The 22,806-nt window shown below is 37.6% G+C and overlaps 2 protein-coding genes across 5 annotated transcripts in view; both read left to right on the top strand.

Moving 5' to 3' along the window:
- The window catches only part of dgat1b (diacylglycerol O-acyltransferase 1b), a 113,380-nt gene extending 95,908 nt beyond the window's left edge, over nucleotides 1-17,472 (top strand). For 2 of the 4 annotated variants that reach the window (XM_056263982.1, XM_056263979.1), the window contains exons 3-17: nucleotides 962-1,002; nucleotides 1,806-1,891; nucleotides 2,341-2,393; nucleotides 2,947-3,052; nucleotides 4,375-4,503; nucleotides 5,993-6,058; nucleotides 6,296-6,399; nucleotides 6,791-6,829; nucleotides 6,924-6,965; nucleotides 7,047-7,091; nucleotides 7,227-7,339; nucleotides 7,563-7,628; nucleotides 7,818-7,905; nucleotides 9,940-10,002; nucleotides 10,196-10,833. In XM_056263982.1, coding sequence (XP_056119957.1) covers nucleotides 962-1,002; nucleotides 1,806-1,891; nucleotides 2,341-2,393; nucleotides 2,947-3,052; nucleotides 4,375-4,503; nucleotides 5,993-6,058; nucleotides 6,296-6,399; nucleotides 6,791-6,829; nucleotides 6,924-6,965; nucleotides 7,047-7,091; nucleotides 7,227-7,339; nucleotides 7,563-7,628; nucleotides 7,818-7,905; nucleotides 9,940-10,002; nucleotides 10,196-10,360 — 1,206 coding nt within the window. In that variant the 3' untranslated portion in view covers nucleotides 10,361-10,833. Of the gene's footprint in view, nucleotides 1-961; nucleotides 1,003-1,805; nucleotides 1,892-2,340; nucleotides 2,394-2,946; nucleotides 3,053-4,374; nucleotides 4,504-5,992; nucleotides 6,059-6,295; nucleotides 6,400-6,790; nucleotides 6,830-6,923; nucleotides 6,966-7,046; nucleotides 7,092-7,226; nucleotides 7,340-7,562; nucleotides 7,629-7,817; nucleotides 7,906-9,939; nucleotides 10,003-10,195; nucleotides 10,834-17,220 lie in introns of those variants that run through there. The other 2 variants (XM_056263980.1, XM_056263981.1) reach the window with 2 other exon arrangements.
- On the top strand, nucleotides 17,438-18,316 carry gpr20 (G protein-coupled receptor 20). Its single transcript, XM_056263990.1, has one exon. The coding sequence runs from the start codon at nucleotides 17,438-17,440 to the stop codon at nucleotides 18,314-18,316; it is 879 nt and encodes a 292-aa protein (XP_056119965.1).
- The last annotated feature ends 4,490 nt before the right edge of the window (nucleotides 18,317-22,806 follow it).

Raw genomic sequence — 22,806 nt, 5'->3', positions numbered from 1 at the left:
ATCCCTGTCGCACTACATGCTTTGACTTGCCTACTCTTTCTTCTAGTTAAACTGTGTCACAGATATCAGTGCGGGTTGTAAACATTTCCTCTTGCTGCCAAAGATTAGTACTAATAATTTTTACTGCCTCTTATGCAAGTAAAAAAAAAAAAAAAATTAAAGTAAAACCGGTTAAATAATTGTATGTTATGGTTTAAAAGAAGCCAACTTGTTGCTCAAATGTCCACTTCCAGATCATTGGATTATTTGAATATGTCTTGTTTCTGAGAGTACATATTTATTTAATGAATGAGCCACTTGGAAAAGTTTGTCTTTCTGTCTGAAATGGATAAGCACAAGCATTAGGCATTATAGAAGCTAAACTATCTCTTTTTGGACTAAACAGACCTAATTTTAACACAGGAAAACCCACACTAGTGACAGAATTGTATTGCAATGACACATTTTAAGTAACATCGGATGGTGTGTGGCAGTCATGTGGCATGTGAAGAATCTTTGATTAGTTTGTCTGTTTATGGAGACACACTTAATGCCAAGTGAGACCCAAAAATAAACAGCTCAAAACAGCTTGTCTCTCTAAACACTAGCTGAACACGGAGGACAGCCAGCCAAGTCCTTTTCTTCAAAACTGTGAAGAATGCATTCACGCTTTTCAACTTACTGTTAATGTGAGCTTTGAGACGACTCAATTTTGTCCTCTGCAAATTTTTTCAGCCAGTCTTTTTTCCTTTCATCCATTGTTCTTTCTCATTCTGTACGTATGAATAAGTGTGTCTGTCTTCTGTATGGATTTATGGACATGAATTTCAATATATCTCTGCAAACTGTTCAGACAGTGAATAAGGATCTTTGGAAGATTTTATTCTGGTTGTTCTGACATGTTTAGCTAGCATTAGTGATGTATTCTTGTGTTGGTTTTAAATTGTTTTCTTCATGAATGTGTGTCTCTGCTTTTTTGCAGGTTTTGAGCAACGCACGCCTGTTCTTGGAAAACCTTCTAAGGTATGACCAGTATGCATTATTTATTTTTTCTGAAACAGCCATAACATACAGTTTGAATGCTTAAGTCTTCATGAAATGGAAATTCACCCTATCTATTGAATGACTCATTCAGCATTTTTTTTTTTATTTGCCCTTGTAATTTTTAATCAAAATGTCATAACTCTTAACTCAAATCTGTTGATCTGTTTTACTCGGATGTACGGCACAATATGGAAGGTAGGGTATGTCGGCGTCGCTACTTCCATTTAATTGCGACTTTAATGAATTAAAAATGGGAGATTTGTGGCTTTTGGTCCAATTATTTGATCTTAAAATTGACAATATCAATATACAGTACATACTTGATTTTAATATCAATCATTCATCTTGCACAAAAGGGCACATACAGCAGAATGTGGTCCTTAAACGTTTACAACTGAAATTTATCTCCAACTTCCCCATTGAGTAGGTGTCGAATGAACACAAAAGTGTTAAAACGCATTCTCTGCAGTTCTGCTCTCTTTGTTTTGAGTGTCATGCAGATGAAGATGAGTCTATAGTGTTTGTTTGATAAGTGTACAGGCCTTCCTCTCCCTGAGTTGATTGAAACACTAAACCCCATGCTGAGGGAACCATATGCTGTCATCATGTTGCACACTGCTGCTTGCATACAGTATGTATACAGCTGCCCGCTGAAACCACCGCAAATAGTCTGAGGTTCAGAACAAGGGACGAATGCAGGAATAAAAATATGTTGCGTCAGATGTGTGAAGGTTTGGGGAACATGTCTGTGTTGTAATTCACATCCATTTTTTGTGTCATAGGTATGGCATTTTAGTGGACCCCATTCAAGTAGTGTCATTGTTCCTCAAGGACCCTTATAGCTGGCCTGCTGCATGCCTGCTCATTGGTATGTAATTTAAGAGGGAGCTTAGCATATATTTCCCCCTTTGGTCTATTCTTTTGTTTTCCAGACAGGGGCATTATTAAAATCAGACTGGCAGAGAACACTCCCACATATTCAGACAATGACAATGTTTGATTTGAAGATTGTCAAAATACTCCTTGTTAATCTGCTAAAAGGTAGATTTTGTGTATCATTTTGCATGTTATCAAAGACAGAAGTATAATTGTTTTTAACCCATAGTCTTTATGGAGCGATTTTATCTTGTTTGTAGCGTGTGTGTGCGTGTGTGTGCGCGCGCTGGCCGTCTGCCCTGACGTAAGGTTCATCCTGAGGGTATAATTTTGACCCTCGTCTGTTTCATTACAGGCTGTAAAAATACTTTTATTACTAAAACTGCATTTGTTTTTTGAAATATGATCATATTTTACATTATAACAATTTGTTTCTTGCAGTTTCTAATGTTTTTATACTCGTGGCATTGTACACAGAGAGGAAACTAGCCATGGTGAGTTCAAAAGCCATTCACATTTCTACGTTTAATCTGTTTATCATAATGAATAAAGCCATTGTCATAAAAATGCAAGGGTTCAGTCACTTCACACAGTATAATTTGGCGTTTGAAATTACATTGAGGGGTTGTGAAGAGTTCAATTTAGAGGGCGAATTTGATTCATTGCGTTTTAAAAAGCCTGACATATTTGAGAGAGCTTGCAAATGTGAACCGAGTATCAGCACATTTACTCAACTGGCTGAATTGAAACTTATAAACAGTTCAGGCATTTTGCTGATGTTGTGTAAGACTTGCATAAAAAAATTAAGTGTAGGGCATTTAGGGAATTTTTATGTGCAAAAACATCTGTTTTATGTTCCTGGGGTTTTGATTGTTTTATGTCATTTCTTAATTTGTTGATTTGTCAGATTATGTTATTAACTAGGCAATTTGTGTTTTGATATCTGTGTTTCGTGATTATAGTGCTTGGCTATGTGTGATTTTGTTGTTTGGTCTGATTGTGTTGTCATCAGACATGTTCTAATTGACTCTTTGGTGTGTTTTACAGGGGTTGATTAGTGAGAAGGTCGGCCTGCTGATCTACATCTTTAATTTAACAGTCGTCTTATGTTTTCCGATGGTTGTTGTGTTGAAGCTGCCATCTATTACACCAGGTGAGACTGTACAGTGTACATTATACACACACTTTCATGGTGCATTCATTGTGTACATAATACAACACTTACACAAACACATACACTCTTTCCCCGCCATTGATGACAATTTTCATCATTTGCGAGAAAACGCTTGCCCGCCATTGATGGAATTTATATTTGAATTTAAATTATAATATTATTATATTGGAATTGAATTTAAATATATATAAATGAATACTATAACTTCAATTCATTTAAAATGATTGATTTTAGTTTTTAGTGTTTTATTAACTTATTCAAAATAGTGTAGAATTCTAATATCAGCTATTCATTGGTCATATATACATAAAGAAATGCATCTCTATAATGTATTCATTCACTTTTTTCTGGATAATAATCAGCACAAATAGATGATCATTTTAATGATCTTAATTCATTCATTTTGACTATAATATGCCTATCATGTAATAAGGTGATCCAGCAGAAAGGATTGGGCACAACCAAATTATAAATTACAGACTGAACTAATCCACCTTTATACCAGCATTCTGATCTCATGTGTTCAGCTGGGATGTGAATTGTATTTTTATTCACAATACTATATAGCGCAGTATTTTGCAGTATTAAAACATTGTTGGATCAGAGCCACAGCCTAATGATTATCTGTGGTGCTCATGCAGTAGATGCAGGTTTGAGTCTGACCCTCATTGTGTCCTGCTTAGCGATAGACTGATATACAGTATTTAGCCATTTCAAATTTTAAACCTAAATTCAGGGGCAATATAATGATGCATTTTTGTAGGAAATATAATCCCTCACTTCCTCCTCTCCATACCACAACTTTCACTGGCTCTTCTGTCCGCTCTCATCTGTTTGCACTACGGGAGGTGAAAATGTGCCTCCATCTGTCAGCCTAGTACTGCACACACTGCTCCTGTACCAGACAGCCAGGTCATTTCAGGGGCCGTCGGGGCCTCTGCTGGTCCTACAGCCCTTGAGTCCATCTCTCTAGGGCATAGACGCACTCCAGAGCCCCTGCATGGACCATTTCCACCCAACATATGGCTGCTATTGATAACGCAGTGGTGGAGGGAGCATTTGAATGTGAGCCAGCTCTGTGCACGCTAGAATGGTGATGGGCTATGAGTCTGGACGTGCTTGTGACTATAAGTTATGAACTATTGAAAGGGGGCATGCTGCGATATTGTGATGGAAGTGCATTTGCGTTACAAACCTCTTGTGTTCCTATTTCCAGGTATTAAAAGGAAGAAGTGAGTTCTGTTTTTGCAGAATAGTTCTTTCTAATAGCGTGTTTCTGTCATTGTGTCCTCTTTATGCAGTCGGAGGGGCGTTTGCCTTAGGAATCTACACCATCCTGTTTTTGAAATTGTACTCGTATAAAGATGTTAACAGGTGGTGCAGAGAAAAAACGCAAGCGAAGGCCCGCAGCCTCTCCAGATCTCTTTCGTGTGAGTAAATACATCCACTCCTCATCAAACATTACGTGCGGTCTCTTCTGCAGTATGAAGGGTATGAAATACCCAAAAATGAAAATTATGTCATTAATGACTCACCCTCATGTCGTTCCAAGCCGTAAGACCTCCGTTCATCTTCGAAACACAGTTTAAGATATTTTAGATTTAGTCCGAGAGCTTTCTGTCCCTTTCTGTCCTTTCTGTACCGTACAAATGTATGTACGGTATACTGTCCTTGTCCAGAAAGTGAATAAAGACATTATCAAAGTAGTCCATGTGACATCAGTGGGTTAGTTAGAATGTTTTGAAGCATCGAAAATACATTTTGGTCCTAAAATAACAAAAACTATGACTTCATTCAGCATTGTATTCTCTTCCGGTTCTGTTGTCAATCCGCGTTCACGAGTCCGCAGTGACGCTGCTGCGTGCGTCTCCCTCAGACTGTAAACCGAAGCTCGGGCGCACCAGATAACACGTCAGCAGCGTCTTACGTCATCAGCATCACTGTGTACTCGTGAACGCGGCTTGACAACAGAACCCGAAGAGAATACATTGCTGAATAAAGTCGTAGTTTTTGTTATTTTATTACCAAAATGTATTTTTGATGCTTCAAAAAATTCTAACTAACCCACTTTATTCCCTTTCTGGACAAGGACAGTATACCGTACATACATTTTCAATGGAGGGACAGAAAGCTCTCGGACTAAATCTAAAATATCTTAAACTGTGTTCTGAAGATGAACGGAGGTCTTACGGGCTTGGAACGACATGGGGGTGAGTCATTAATGACATAATTTTCATTTTTGGGTGAACTAACCCTTTAATATATTTAGTGCACTATATGGCCAAAACTGTGATGACATTTTTATTGCCCCCTATTAGCTATAATAAACACTATGTTGCATTATGGACATTGATAATAGCCATAGTTGATCCATAAAAATTGTTCCTGGTCTTTGTGAATTTTGGCGATCATTCTGCAATGAACAATGTGCTGTTTGTGCTGAAAAAAGGCTGAAGGAAAATTTACTCTCCCTCAAGTTGTTGGATACATGTATGTGTTTCTTAATTCTGTTGAACACAATAGAAGATAGTTTAAAGAATGTTAGTAACCAGACAGTTGACTGTAGTCATTGACTTCCGTAGTTTTTCTTTTCCTACTGTCAACTGTTTGATTACTAACATTATTTATAATATCAACTATTGTGTTCAACAGAAGAAAGATACTCATACAGGTTTTGAAGAACAAATGATGACTAAATTTATTTATTTTTACTACATTTTCTAAATTTTCACTATCCCTTTAATTCTTGCAGTTGCAAGATTGCAAAATCTTGGAGGGACAGGTTATGGGATTAATAGTGATCATTTTATTTATGTCCTTGGGGTTTGGTCGAGAGTTCAATATGTTTAGTTGAACGTCAGGTTTAATTGACATTAGAAGCAGATTTGTTCATTTCTTAAAAAATTCCTGTGTTTTTAGGTCCATCAACTGCATCCAGTGGAATGCATTTGCAAGTGTCTTATCCGGGAAATCTCTCTCTCAGGGGTAAGCTACAGTATGGCTTAAATGTTATTTAAGGCAATCAAATTTCATAGTTCTGCTTTGCTGAAATACAGAATGGTGTTAGACACAGATGCTTACACAGTCATTGTTATTTCCAATCATAATTAAAGATTTTCTTTTATTTTCATGATATCTAAAAATAATTTTGTCTGTGTCAAATACTATGACCTGAGAACATGTAGGTAGTATTTTGACTTCTTTTTCTTTTCTTTTTTTCAGATATGTATTATTTTGTTTTTGCTCCAACCCTGTGCTATGAGCTTAATTTTCCCCGCTCTGAATCCATCCGAATGGGATTTCTGTTCAGGAGGCTCTTTGAGATGGTAGGCGATTTGCTTGGACATATTCCTGACGTTATTGACAGTTCTTTATATTGATAAGTTGTGCTACCAGATTTGTTCATAGTATATTATGACTTGTTTATTTTGTGAATATTGCATTCTTGCCTAAATCTGCAAATGGCAATAAATCATAGGAATTAGCTTATTGTTTGCACACAATTGCCGGGAGTCGTGGCAGGAATATATGAGGGTAATTTTTATTTCTGAAAGTGCTTCTTGTTAGAGCATTACTTTCAGTTATAGCTGTTGCAAATTGCAAATTTAATTCACACACACACACACACACACTCTCTCTCTCACACACACACACGCTTCTACATTTTAGTTTTATATTTAGTGAGAAATTAAAATCAGTTTGGCTTGTCTGTTACAGTTTCTCCTCACTCAGTTATTGGTTGGTTTAACGCAGCAGGTAAGCATCACAGTGCATTTGGAAATCACATCAAGCCTTAATTTTCATGTCTTTGAGACATTTCATATCTAATGTTCTTTTTATTGTCTTTCAGTGGATGGTGCCAATCATTCGAAGTTCAATGAAGCCATTGCAGGTGTGTTCATGTGCTTTATCTTCTGTTTTTCAGTGCTTTAAGAACAAGCACGTTTTAATTCTGTTTTTCATTTTTTGTCAGGAAATGGACTACTCTAGAATGACAGAGCGTCTGCTTAGACTGGCAGTAAGTTAAACAAACTTTGAGGTCAATCTTTCCTTCTCAGAATAGAAACACAATTTTTGCTTGTGTTGTTTTGATGAAAGAAATGAAGCATGAAACAAATTATGGAGTAAATACTGTTATCTATTTTTATACTAGGTGCCCAACCATCTCCTCTGGCTGATTTTCTTCTACTCGTTTTTCCATTCCTCAATGAACTTTGTGGCTGAGCTGTTGAGGTTTGGAGATCGGGAATTCTACCGTGACTGGTGGTGAGTGATGTTATCTTCTTTGGATGTCTTTACAGTTATTTCTCTTAGTAAAAGCTTTATTTGAGTGGCTGGGGGGGTACCACTTCCACACCGTACTGCGTTTGATGGGCTTTGAATGCAGTCAATCTGGTTTATATGCGCCATCTCTCCCTCTTCCACTTCCATTTCATACTGTACATAGAGTTTTAGTCTCAGATGGATTGTGACACTGTGTTTCTTTTAGGAACTCCGAGACGATAACGTACTTCTGGCAAAACTGGAATATTCCTGTGCACAAGTGGTGTCTCCGGTGAGTGAACGGGGGTTTTGAAAGAGACCGCAGACAGCTGTTGGGAGGCGAGATGAAATACGACACAGTAAAACTCACATAGACTATAATGAAGAGAGACTATAATGTGATCTGTCCACAAGAAATATATGGTTATTTACAGTTCACACTGGCTGTGAGTTTATGTGCTTCTCTCTCCTGTTTTCAAAGACACTTTTACAAGCCGTTGATGCGAAGAGGTGCTGGCAAGTTACTGAGCCAATCAGCTGTATTTTTCGCCTCTGCTTTTTTTCACGAGGTGAGATATGCATAAATCACACACTGTTTTAAATATTCTGTCGGGTCATGGCAAATGAAAGTTAACAGTCTGAGCAGGGTAACAACCTGTGTGAATTATTCTCATTTTAGAAATGTGCTACTTCTCATAAGCCAAATCAATACACAGTAATATTTCTGTAGCTAGTGTGTTTACTTTGAATATTTTACTATTAATGCCATTCAAATACCAAAAAACAAAACAAAAAAAAAGTGCATAAACTTAAACCATTATGTACTACTCACTTAAAGTTCACCTTAAAAGTTGATTTCATCCCTGTTTTCATGTTCTCAATCTGGCATGTTCAAAAATAAAAAAAGTTAATCTTGAAAATCACTATTATATTTTTAAATGTAATCTTGAAAATTCACTTGTAACATTTAAACAATTGATTTTAGTTGTTAGTGGATTAAGGTTTTTTTTAGACAAAATAATATCAAATTTTAATATCAGCCATTTGTCAGTTATATGAAGCTGGGTTAGAAGAAAGTATTTTAAAACTGAAACTTCACTTAAAAAAAAGAAATGAGCATAAATGTACTAAAATTTATAAAAAAAATAAAATACAATTGGAGACCTTTTGAGCATTGCGGGAAGCAGCTGTTCTTTTGAAGCAGCTGTGGATTCTAGAATACTTTGTAAAATTTTAGATGTTCCCCACTCCCGAGGCGTCGTCTCATTTCCCTGACTCAGAAGCAGGTGCCCGGCGTTTGGCTGGTAGCCACTGTTCTTGTGAAGGAGATGAAGGTCAGAACGGAGGGATGAGGAAGATGAAGAACATGCTCCTATCAGGCTGCTGTTCACTGTGATAAGCTGTGAGCTGAGCTGGGGGAAGGGAGAGAGAGAGAGAAATCAGAGAGGAAGATGTGTCCAATCCGCAGGTGCAGGCAGATAGTATTCTTAACCGTCTTATTAAAAAACATTGACCTTTACAGGGCACCTCAGAACCGGTCCCAGGATCACAGTAATGACTCAGATGGAGAGTGAAGTTTCATCTCAGGAATATCTAAAACTGGAGCTGTAAAGATACACTGAAATTTTAAAAAGGCTTTATTTATTTAGGGGTGATGTGCTGAGGGTGCAATCTAGCCCTGATTTAGTGAGGGGTAACAGGAAGGCCAGTGTTCCAAGACCCCTGGAGTTCAATAGAGGTTAAGAACCTGGTTAAAGGACGCAACAGCAGTGCTCAACCCTTCAGTGCTTAATCAATATTTTATGGTGTTATTATGGGAAGTTACTATTTTCATATAACCTGACAGAGCTTCATACATCACTCTTTAGGATTTAAAAAGGACACATTATGCGCTTTTACAAAGTCTTGATTTTATTTTTGGGGTCTTATTATTATTATTATTATTATTAGAATAGGTTTCAGGCTAGAATGTTCAAAAAACAGTATTTTTCACATATTTTACATTGTTGCAGCACTTCTTTTTCCAGTCTGTCAGTAACACTCTGTTTAGTTACTGTCTCTATGAAGCCCCCATTTCCGAAAAGCACAATGTGCTCTGATTGGTTGGCTGGACCTGGTGTGTTGTGATTGGTTAACTGCTTTGAACGAGTTTCGGAAATGTCATTCTCCTTACTATAACTGCGAGTTTCAACACATTACTAACGCAACTTAACCAGGCCACGCCCTTTTTTTTGGACTCGCTTCCTCTGTGAGTTGGCTTTGATAACTTGCTTGTTCTCTAAACTGCAGGTTTAAAATGCATAAATGTAACAAATTAAAAATGAGCAAAACTAAAAACGAAATCCTTTTAGAAACACCTTTACCTATCCATCACTTGGAAGTTTAAGGTGTTTAATGTGTATATTTCTCTCTCTCTCTCTCTCTCTCTCTCTCTCTCTCTCTCTCTCTCTCTCTCTCTCTCTCTCTCTCTCTCTCTCTCTCTCTCTCTCTCTCTCTCTCTCTCTCTCTCTCTCTCTCTCTCTCCTCTCTCTCTCTCTCTCTCTCTCTCTCTCTCTCTCTCTCTCTCTCTCTCTCTCTCTCTCTCTCTCTCTCTCTCTCTGCAGTACCTGGTCAGTGTCCCACTCAGGATGTTCAGACTGTGGGCATTTATGGGCATGATGGCACAGGTATAAATATTTAATCTTTACATACAAAAATTACGTTCGCATTTATGTTCATCCATTCGTGCATAAGAAAATTATATATTATGTTTGTGATAACCATCTAAGCAGGTAGCTGAGCTATGAAATGAATGAAATCTTTTTTATATCAATACATAGTATCTTTTTCAGTTTAAAATAAAACGAATCTTTATTTCAGCTCCCACTGGCATGGTTTGTGGCCAGGTTTCTTCGGGGTAACTATGGAAATGCTGCTGTGTGGCTCTCACTCATTATTGGTCAACCTATCGCAGTTCTGATGTATGTTCATGACTACTATGTCACCCACAACCAGGATGACCCGACAGTCACTGAAGCTCTGTAATCACACTGTAAAGCCCGATCGGCCGAGTTTGATTGTGGACTCGGCTAAACAGCTACCCTTCGAAATATTGCTGTAAGACTATAGGCTACATACTGCAGTGGTACAGGTTGGAGTACATTGATACAGTTGAAGATTCACGGTACAGTCAGGTTTCCATGAAGTCTTCAAATAAATTCACAGCTCTAGGCTATTTTTAGACCTTTATGAACAATTACAACAGCCAATCTATGCAAATCTTGCCTAGAACTCTAAATAGAAATGCACAAGAGTATTTAAACTTCTGAATGTGACTCTACAGGTGTCAAGTGCTTGTTTTAACTTCACTAAATGAAACTGGACATATTGTCTGATGGTATGTTACATGCATTACTAGTAAGACTTTCTCACACTCAGGTCCGTGTCCTGTCACTTTATTAGCATTTTAACATTTTCTTACAGTTCAAATATTGTAAAAACTCCTTAAACGGACATTAAGGTCTTGGGATATCTTTAAGGTCTCAATATTTGTCTTGTTTTTTATTAAGTGCGAGTCCATAAATCTACATAATGCGATGCAATATGTAAAGAGATTATGTACTGACTTTTTTTAATTAATAGGCTATATTTTTAAAGCCATATGTGGCCAGACACTAATTGCTGACGTGATTGTTTTTTTTTGCAAAGGGATAAGAGAAAATGTTTGTTAAATCCTAAATGTTACGTCCATTATTTTTAATCCATATTTTATATGTTTTAAATTATATTGAATTGCATTTTTGTGTATCTAAACTGTTGTACAGTACACTGTTGAGATGCCATCTGCGCTCCATTATCGGCATTATGGAACCTACTCATCAAAAGTGCGCCACCCTGTGGGGACTGTTGAGAATAAACAACCCTGCAAATGATGCTACTGTGGCACCGTTATTTGTTTTTGTGGAGGCATTTATCAAGCGTAATTGTATTCACTGGAGAGAACCGGATGCATTGTAATCTCGCAGTGTGATATTTTTCACAGATCAGGCCCTTCCAGTGCAATTTGTCCTCACATGATGAGGGTGCCAGATCCTCACAATCAGTGCAAGTTTGTGATAAATGGCTTTGGAGATAAGTCTTATAATAGCCACGGGTCATATTGTATGAACATCCTATCGTGTGTGCCGCAGTGCAACAGATGCACTTCAAGAGCTTTTGCTATCTAATAGGCTGATAGTGCTTTGCTGTGCTGCGATCTGTTTAGTATACATTGCCATACATACAAAAAGATTGGAATGGCCGAAGAATGATTACAGCGCAGAAAATCAATGCTGTAGCCTATATGTCACTGTTTATTTAGCTAACTAATATCTAGTTTAAAACATTCCCACTTTGGACTAAAGTTTACTACAATAAATGCATTGTAGGTATATGCTGCTGTCTTTCAAAAGTATGGGGTCAGTTCGATTTTTAAAAAAAATTATTCAGCAAGGATGCATTAGGCTACATTGATTAAAATTGTCTATAAAAAGATATAAAATATGTCTATTTTAAATAAATGCCATCAATTTGAACTTGAAACATTGACAAACATTTCTGAAGGATCATGTGACTGATGATGGGTACATTCTTTTGGTACATCAACTGCCTAAAGATGAGGGCTGTCTTTTTAGCACTAAGACACTTCGTTCTTCCCAGAACTCAGGGGCTATCATCTGTTGGTGCGGACAGACAGCACATCAGTAGTCACCTAAATTATAACCAGGGTGGGATGCATTCGTACCCCCTGTTCAGGCTGGTGCAGCAGATCCTGCTCTGGGCAGATTTAAACTGCTCTCCCTGTGGGTAGTTTACATCACAGGACACATCAATATGGGAGCAGACATCCTGTCGAGACTGAGGCCCGGGGATTGGCGACTCTACCCTCAAGTAGTGGAGTCCATATGGACGAATTTGGCCATGTGGAAGTGGACTTGTTTGCCTCCTAGGAGTCAACCCACTGTACGCTTTGGTTCTCTTTCTATCCTCCAGCTCATCTGGGATGTGGCCGAGGTTGCGTCTGTACACCTTGCCCCCTATCATTATGCTCCTGGGAGTTCTGGCGAGGGTCCGTCAGGAGGGGCTGCGACTAAAATTAGTAGCTCCATTTTGGCCGGCCCAAGTACTGTTTGTGGACCTGGTATCTCCCATGGAAGGCTCTCCCTGGAGATTTTGACCAGGAGGGACCTTCTGTCCCAGGCTCATGGGACAACATTTCACCCCCAACCAGAGATTTTGAAGCTGTGGGTCTGGCCCCTGAGGGGTACTGGCTCATAGATTCTGGTCTCTTAACCAAAGTCATTGATATCATTCTCAACGCTAGTACTCCTTCTACTAGAAAGCTGTATGCTCATCTTTAAACCAGCTGACTGCCCGGTTGGTTCTGTACTGGAGTTACTTCAAGAGCATCATTCAGCTAGACTTACCCCCGCTACCTTTAAGGGGCTTGTTTCTTGTCCCGCGGTGTCCTGTTTCTTGCGCGGTGCCAGACGGTTGGCGTCTATCTGCAGACCGTGGGTTCTTTCAAGAGATCTCTCAATTGTATTAAAAGGGTTGTCAGTTACTCCTATTGAACCCTTAGGCTGTGTCTCCACCAAAGCGTTTTTTCTAGTGGCTATCGTATTTTTTCCAATTTTTTTCAATGGGAGCACCGCGTTTTTAAAATGCCAGGAACGTAACAAGGTGCAGAGATTGTACGTAATAGATTGATTACGTACTTCATTGCATCACCTGACTTCATCCTATGCCAATGATTTGCCGTGTACTACATGTGACTCACAGGCACGCTGTGTCTCGTTCCCATTCTCAGGAAACCAGGTTATATAAACCAGAGACATTTTCCTCATTAGTGTACATTTGTAACATTTAAAACATCTGACAACTTGCCCCATCATGATATTTATGAAAAATACAAAGTACAGAATTCCCAAAAATTAATGATTTAAATTTCGAATTAGGTGTTTGTGTAATTGCCCTTTTTTCTCGAAACCTTAGTGAGAACTTGCCTTTTTTAGAGTTATTATTTGATTTTTTGAACACTTATTCAGTACCACCAGGGCTCAGAATCATTGTGAATAACGTGTGTGACTTTCAAAAGTTTACAGGCATATTGTAAATGCCACATACAAATATGATTCACATGCTTCCAATGCTGTTAAACAATGTTGAGACAAAGGACAGCACACAGTTCCAATTATTTAAACTCACTCTCAGTCACATTTGAACTTAGCTTACAGACTTCATATCTTTAGTTGGAGAAATTTCGGAAACATCAGGACAGAAACCTGGCAGATGGTGATGGATGTGTTTCCAGACAGGAAATGTGGAAAAAGTGTCGACATGTCCAGCAGTATTAATACATCCTGTTCTTTTATTTTAGCTATCTTGCTGCCATTCTGACACCTTAAAAAAACTTTTATAGGACTTATGCAGTTTATGACATTTTATCAAGTTTATCAACTTAGAACTTTGCATTATATGCAGTATTTATTGTTTTTCCAGCCCCAGTGCTACTGTAAAATTTAGGACTACATATTCATTCAAATAATTGTAACATTGTATTTAATGTATGTTGAATTTTATTTCAGTAAACCAAGCAATCACAATGAAGAGTATCATATCCCAGAATCCTCTGTTTGTAATGTCAGGGTTTATCCAAACTAACTCGAACTTCCTGTGAGCCAGAGGATGAAGGGAGGGAAAGAAAGAACAGGAGTGAAACAGAGAGGGACAGAAAAAGAGACATGCAGCACAGACGAGGTGGAGAGATGTTCTCCTTTTTGCCCCTTCAAGGTGAAGAAGTTCAACATGTTTATAGCACAAGGGATTTGGTTTTCATCATTTAAGGTTCTTTAAGAGTTTCAGGGGGTCTTTTATGGTCTAATTTGAGTGTCTGTTCTGTGGCCTTCATTACAACATTTCTGTTTCACACTCCAGATCAACTTCTCATCCTTCTATATGTGCAGGTAAGCAATTACTTTGTGTTGTGTGTGATTACTATGCAATGATGCAAATTTTTGTTGTGCTTTTATTGATACATTTTCATGCCATGCCATTGTTTGCAATGCCAATCTTGATTTTTTTTTTAATCTATATTTAAAAATATGATTATTTAGACAATTAAAGTTAGTTAGCATCTAACCAGAAGTGCAAATAGCAAAATGTATATAAATGTAAATATATATACAATAAAGATGGTTTTTGAAGTGCAAAGTTATGAGGTACAGAAGCAGAGACCAGCTCAATGCAATTGTCTGAATCTAATACAAGGTCCAAATGAAAAGTATAAACACAGAAGGCGCATTATACAGATTGAGGTAGTGACCATAACAGTGAAAGTGGCATCAAGAGGTATAAATGGGCTAAGAAATGTGCAAAAATATCAAGAGGCATAATAAGAAATATTGTAAATGTGTAGTATGGAGACAGTTTAGCTACAGTGCAGTTTATATAAGATAAAAAAGTTTTTATTTAGATTTATTATATTATATAGTCACTTTGTTTGAGACTGGTGGTAAAATTTTGTTAATATATAAATAATAAATATTTTCTATTTTCTATTAATGTGCGGGTATTTTATGGATTTCCCCCAAATTTTCCCAAAACTTGTACATGTTCTTTCGTCACAATTGAATGTGCCGAAGCAGTATTTTGCTACAACGAGGGATCATCCTCAAGCCAAAAACAACCAGCCTACATCAAAAGCTCTGACGGCGGCTCATACAGAGATATTTATTTGGACAGCATTAATGCATCCATGTCTCTCAGAGAGGGCCATTAGTTTTGTTGTTGTCTTGGAGAATGGCATTCCCTCTTTATATCTGAGAGTCTGCTTTTCGATGACGATTAGCTATACTTTCTAGGTCACCACCTCTCTCATAAACAGTTGATGGCCTTTTTTATACTTTCAGGTATGTTTTACTGTCAGTGTGAAACTAACATAAAATCAGTGTTTTAAAGAAAAAAGTCAGAAGTTGTCAATTTTAGAGGAGAGTAGCTTAATTTTAATTATGCAACAGTGCTTGACGTTGTTCAAATATTTAAATTCATTCTGTGGAGTTTAGTCTCTGATATCTAAACAACATTATTTTGGTCAATAAGAATTGTATATTGTTCTGTCTTTTCAATTAAGATGTAAATTGAGCAGAGGCCCAAGTAAATAAACATGCAAAATAGTCTGATGCTGTTAGATGCTGCTCAGAATTCATTTGCGTAATAGTGGGATAGACGTCTATTCCCACGAATCTCAGTCTCCAAACAAATCCTTCCCATTAGCCTTAATTGTAAACACATCTCATTCTGAACACCATCTGAACTATGCCAGACCGTAGGCACCTCTTCGTCAGAGGCCTCCAGGCTGTTTGTTTATCAGGCTCATTCTTCCTGCGATGGAAGGAGAGCATATTTGTTTTTGCAGGCAATTTTCCATTATGCCACATTGTACCATGTGACATGGGTTTGAGATGTAGACACACGCAGTCTTAAAACTGTCAATTATTTTTATGTCCTTACATACCAAAACATGACCAAAGAAACTGACAGTATGTTTGAAATAGCCAACTATATTATATAGCATACGGTCTACTGCAAGAGTATATGTATATATACAGCAGACAGTTTGCAACTATAAATGTTTACTAAATTAGCTGGTACATGCAAGAATGACTAGTTATTTTAAAAGATATAAATTAACTAACTTTTAAAAAAACTAAATACCCATCTGAGCACTGAATTAGTTTGTAGTCCTAAAAAGTTACAATCTTACAGTCTTATTATTGATAAAAAACATTTATTTTTTATTTACTTACATTTTACTACATACATTTTGCGCTGTACCTCAACTTCTGTTTATTTCATTTGTTTCTTTATTTATACATTTTTAATTATTTATTATCTGCACTGCGACCGCTTCTCACTTGTGCTGAAAGGATGTGTGGGTGGTTAGACATCTCTGTTGTTGTGTTTGATTGGTTTAAATCCTATCTCACTGATCATTTCCAGCATGTTTGGGGGAAAATAAATGCGAACCAACATTGGTACAGCAGGGTGTCCCTCAAGGGTCTGTGATATAATATAATATAATATAATATAATATAATATAATATAATATAATATAATATAATATAATATAACATAATATAACATAATATAATATAATATAATATAATATAATATAATATAATATAATATGTTGCCTGATCATTCGAAAGTTGATGCACCTCTTGATGGAAATAAATGTTGTTATGTTTATTCCATCAAGAGGTGCATACATTTTTGGCCAAGATCTTGTATTGACAATGGAAGAGCCAAGCACCACTGTATAGTCTACTCCAGCACATCCCAAAACTTTCAATGAATTTAAGGTCTGGACTCTGAGATGCCAATTCATGTGTGAAAATGATTCTTCATGCTCCCTCCCAAAGCATTCTTTCACAGTTTGAGCCTGATCAATTTTTACATTGTTTTCCTGGAATATGGCCATTATGTGTCTTCCTACATGGTTGTTTAAACAATGAAAAGCTACACACTCCATGAATTAGGGTTAGAATAGCTGTTGCCAAACATATACCATAGAAACATAATAGTCCCTGCAACCATTAGCCTATTTAAATCCAAACAGCGACTCTTTTTTTTTTTTGGCCGGGCGGGAATAATCCATTAATCATTATGTTATGTTTGTGAACGATTTATTGATAAGAGTTATTATAAAGTTTTAGCAAATTTTCTTAAACTCAATTAGTCAAAAACTACCATTCTACCATTTTTCTTTGAATCTACAAATAAATGGCTTTAAAAAATTGCAAATCTTCAAAATTGCATCTTTTGTAATTGCAATTTTTCCTTTCTCTTTGTGTTTTTTTGGGCAGATCCAGCCCCCAAACCACAAAGATGACCCTTACAGAGGTTTCATCGAATCTGAACCTCACATTAACATCGACTCCTCCCCTAACAACCAATACTTCTCCACCATACCGTGAACCTTATTTACACAGACTGGCCCACTTGGATGAGGGTCTCTATAATGACTTTTACAGCCTGTGGATAGCCCTGGTGGTCATCAACACACTTATCTTTATGGTAGGGATGACCCTAAACAGTCTGGCTTTGTATGTCTTCTGCATCAGGACCAAGCCGAAGACTACATCAGTCATCTACACCATTAACCTGGTTGTGACGGATTTGTTGGTTAACCTTTCCCTCCCCACTCGTATCATATTGTACTACAGTGGAGGAAAGTGCCTCAACTGTTCCTACATGCACATATTCAGCTACTTCGTCAACATGTACTGTAGCATCCTCTTCCTCACCAGCATCTGCGTGGATCGCTACCTAGCCATCGTTCAGGCTGAGGCCTCGCGGAAGTGGAGGAACCCTGGAGTGGCCAAAGCAGTGTGCGTCTGCATATGGCTGTTCGCCATCATCGTGACCTACTCGCTTCTCACCACGGCCTTCAAGCTCTCAGGCTGCTGCCTCTCCAGACTTTTCGCGCTGACCGTATTCGAGTTCTTCCTCCCAATGGTGATCATCGTAGTGTTTACCATTCGAATCATGTGCGCCCTTTCCAGCCCGGGTCTGATGCAGCAGAGCCGCGACAGACGCACGAAAGCCGTACAGCTGCTGTCGACCGTGCTGGTGATCTTCACCGTCTGCTTCACACCGTTTCACATCCGTCAAGTTCTGTTTTACTTCCATCCTGATCTGCCTCATCATGTGATTGTGTACCATGTGACCGTCACCCTCAGCAGCTTAAACAGCTGCCTGGATCCTGTGGTCTACTGTTTCGTCACCACCAACTTTCAGTCTACCATGAAGAGATTTTTGAGGAAGATAGAAAGAGAGCAGACGAGTGGAGATATTATCAGCATGCAGAAGAGCTCAAAGGCTTCAGGCACAGTGAATACTATAGATAAAGGTATAAGGATAAACATGAGCCCTGTCCAGCAGGGAAGCCGACCCGCATAAGGGAGCGTACATGTGTCCTGTACAGTATTCAGATGGTTGCAATTATCATGTCATATACTAAAGCAAAACCACAGGCATAAATGAGACTTTGTTTTTCTGTGTACTGTAAATACGTAATGTATGAGCTTTTATGAGCTTGCATTTCATTTCATATGTGACATTGTTTGTAACTACAACAACTGCAGCAATGCCAACATAATACGCCACAGCATTTTTAAACTTGTATATGATGGAGGGACTTGCAAGGGACCCCTTGAAAGGCAGACGTATACTGTATGTATACATCTGTATGCAACGTGCGTATGAAGACACATGAAGGTTTATATTATTGGCTATCATATTGTTACTGTACTGAAGCCAAGACAAATTATTAAAACTTTATCTAGAAAATATTGTATTTATGTCTACTGTATCTTTTTTTATGACCACTATTAGAGTGTACTATCGTTCAAAGGTTTAGGGTCGATACGTTTTTGTTATTGCTTTTAAAATAAGTCTCTTGATTTGATCAAAAACAATAAAATATTGTGAAATATTATTACAATTTAAAATAACTGTTTTCTGTTTTGATATATTTTCAAATGTAGTTTATTCTTGTGATGGCAAAGCTGAATTTTCAGCATCATTACATCTTGAGTATCACACGATCCTTCAGAAATCATTCCAATATGCTGATTTGGTGCATAACTTAAATTATTGTTATCAATGTTGAAAACAGTTGATTAATATTTTTTGGAAACTGTGATACTTTTTTCAGGATTCTTTAATTAATAGAAAGTTCAGAAGAACAGCGTTTATTTGAAATATAATTTTTGAATTTAGAACTTTTGGTCAAATTAATGGGTTGAATAAAACTATTAATTTCTTTAAAACTGACCCAAATCTTTTGAACTGTAGTGTATACCTGCAGAGAAACATTTTTTAATTTAGTTTTTTTACTAAATTTTCCATGGACCCCACACTGTGGCCCCCTCTGGGTCCCCAGATTGAAAATATATACATAATAAATACATTAATGTAAAAAAAATGTTTTGTGTCATAAAATCCTTTTCAGAACTTCTGTAAAAAAAAACTCAAATAATAACTAGATTTGATGCTTAGCAGCAGGGGGGGGTAGCTTAAATGTAGCTTGTGCGTCTCTAGTAGCTAGTTAAATGAGCCTACAATAGCAGACATAAGCCCTTTTAATTATGGTCCATGTTTTATAAAAAATGTTCTCGAAACTAAATGAAAATGTTTAATGAAATTAGAAAATATGTAAGTTATCGTTAATTTAGTTGTATAGGCTATGTTCTCAAATTTATTAATTTTGTTCTAATGTAACAAGTAGCCTAATAATCACAAGGTTTACTGCTTTACACGATTCTTTTGTAGTGTGGTTTTGGTGAAGTGTAAAATAAACATTCACCTGCGTACCTTCTTCTCACCGCTGGCGCTGATTCCTGTTAAACTATTCGTTCACATAATGTTAAAGGAGAACTCCGGCGCAAAATGAACCTTTGGTCTTATTACACATTGTTAGTCAACCGTTATCTGAGATTTGTTTTCATGATTATCGAATGTAAATAGTTTTATCTCTAAAAACAGTTTAGCCTATATAACGCTAGTATAACACTAGTATATTGGGCATAGAGTAATGAAAAATAAAAATCGCTTGTTAATACCACTAACAAGGCTCAAAATAGCCCCACACTAACACGGTAGCATAATGAGGGTCCCTACCTTCAAATCGAAGCATTGAGAACTTTGTCAGTGTCCAGACAGTTTAATAAGAAGATATTTTATACATACAGTCAACTTCGCGTATACAGGCAGAAGCCATCTTTGAAATACAGTCTCTACCAGTTGATCTACGAACGCCGATCCAAGTGCGCTGGTGAGATGTGAACGAGCTATACATAGTTCCCACATGACGTCACAACATACGGGAATTTGCCGACCCGGCGCCATTTCTGTGGGCATGTTTCGGGCAGAATATTAGAAGAAGCTGAAATGAGTTAATTTCATGATAAAAACTGAAAATGGTCATCTCCTGCTGGGTCAATGGATGTTCAAATCGTGCCGGAGGTTCAGTTAAATTTGGATTTTACAGTATACCCGTCTTTAGACTTCATGAATGTGAGAAGACTAAGCTTTTGTCAGAACAACGACGGAGGTTATGGCTGGCGAGGAGAATAAACAAGTTAACACTTTGCAGTTTGAATGATGTCCTGTATTAACATAATGACGAGGTTAGGTATTAAAAACAGCAGTTTCCACTGTTCGATCGCGCGCGCGACTCTCTCACTCACTCACTCACACACACACACACACACACACACACACACTCCAGCATTGCAATCTCAGATTATGTCCCTAAAGAACCCGCGTATAAAGTAGTTCCGCATTACATTAATTAATTTGCACGCGAGTTTTATTTATTTTTATACCGTGTAACGTATATTCATGCACTGAACCGTAACGCCTGTACAGTTTCGGTTCAATACGAATACATGTAACTTACCGTTCCAACCCTATTCTTCAGTGTACAAATAAGTACATGCATATTACAGAAAGCACCGATGACTGTTATAAGGGGAACAGGAATTAAGTTGTGAAGGCTATGGCTTTTTAATAGACAGATAGTAGCATCACGCTAAGTTGCATACATTCGCTATGATGACTACTTTTCCATTGATTGCACTTGAGCAAACAACCCAACCCTCGACAAACTGATTGTACGCCTCCAGTGATTTCCAGGCTTGGAATTGCTCACATGTGTATAAAATACCAGATAATGGTAAAGTTACACATGATAATACTTTATCAGGCAAAGCTGCATAATCAGTGCTCGGTGCTTCCTCCACACCATTTATGACTGAAATTTTCGCATTGTACCTCTCTCTGTCTGGTGTTAATAGAGTCTCTTTATAATCTCTGCCACTTTGTCTCTTCATGATTTTCGTAACATTATAAACCGAAAGAAATATTCGAAATTTGCTTGTAAAACTTTGTAAACAGAGCAGCTTATGCCCTCAAAGATGGCGTCTCCGGGGAGGTCACGTGACATTAATTGGCCTGTGGGAACTAAGTTGTGATAAGGTGAGCGCGAACAGTAGGCTTTAGTGATGGGATTTATGGCTCTTTGAGGGGATCCGGATCTTGGCGATCCGTTCCTTTCAAAGAGCCGTTCAAAAGAACGGCTCTTTTGGCTCTTTTTAAATATTTAGTCAGTTTTAAGAAGCCAGCTTGGGGGCATCTCAGTTTATCCTGGAAATAATCACTGGAAGGAATGATGAGGTGAGATTTGTAGTCAAATAATTAAAACTCAGATATCACACACCAATATCAGAGTTTGAATTATTCTGAAATATTGATTATTACCTCATTTGTCATGTGTGGACTATATTCCATAGGGTTGCACAACATCCCTCTGCTTAGAAAGTGACATCACTATTTTGGATTTACCTTTAGTACAAAGTGTGTGTATGTGTAAAGCTATGTTGACTTATGTTATTCATACAATACCTACTCACAAATAAACATAAAAAACAAAGCCGGCTGCAATGAATGTCTGTGCAAAACAGCTTTTACTACAAACACTAACACTTCCACACAAGAACATTGTTATCACACAAGAACATTTTGATAAAAAAACAAAAAATATTTAAAGTTGTAAATATATACTGTAGATACAATAACATCAACATGAACGTGTTTTTTTTTAGTGTTTTTTTTAACTGGAGTAACCATGTGACGCCAGCGTGCACAAGTCATTGGCTCCGCTCCTACCCAATGACAGAGGCACGTAGGGGTTTTTTTCCACTGGAGCAAAGGATGCGCGTGGGTGCACAACTATCATCATGCTTTTAGGCAGTAGCACCCCTGCGCTGGGTGCGCCCCTTCCCCTATAACTGAGGAGCTAATTTGTGTGCATCTGTGTGAAACACGCATAGGAAAAAAAGAACGACAGAAAGAACGGCTCCCCTCCAGCCGCGACTCGGCTCCCATCGTTCATGTTTATGAGCCGTTCAAAAGAATCGGTTCGTTCGCGAACGTCACAACTCTAGTAGGCTTGGATTTTGAGCCTTGTTAGTGGTATTAACAAGCGATTTTTGTTTGTCATTACTCTATGCCCAATATACTAGCGTTATACTAGCGTTATAGGCTAAACTGTTTTTAGAGATAAAACTATTTACATTCGATAATCATGAAAACAAATCTCAGATAACGGTTGACTAGGTAACAATGTGTAATTAGACCAAAGGTTCATTTTGCGCCGGAGTTCTCCTTTAAACACAGACCTGAAGTCCAGAAGAAAAAAAGGATCAAATTCTAAATCAATACTTGAATAGAGTTTTTTAAGCAATTCAGGCTGGACTGGTTGCCGTAGCCTATTTAGTAGAATAACACAAGCCTATCTAATCTGTCAAATTAAGGTTGTCAACCTGCCTTATTTTGTTGCATAATTATAGTAGGCCTATTTTATTATCAAATAGTACCACTTTAAG

The sequence above is a fragment of the Rhinichthys klamathensis genome, unplaced genomic scaffold (genome assembly GCF_029890125.1).
Source record: "Rhinichthys klamathensis goyatoka isolate OS25496 unplaced genomic scaffold, OSU_Roscu_1.1 h1tg000211l_1, whole genome shotgun sequence".
NCBI lineage: Eukaryota > Metazoa > Chordata > Actinopteri > Cypriniformes > Leuciscidae > Rhinichthys > Rhinichthys klamathensis.
The sequence above is the reverse complement of the archived record's forward strand: the minus strand, read 5'-3'. Positions and strand labels throughout refer to the sequence as shown.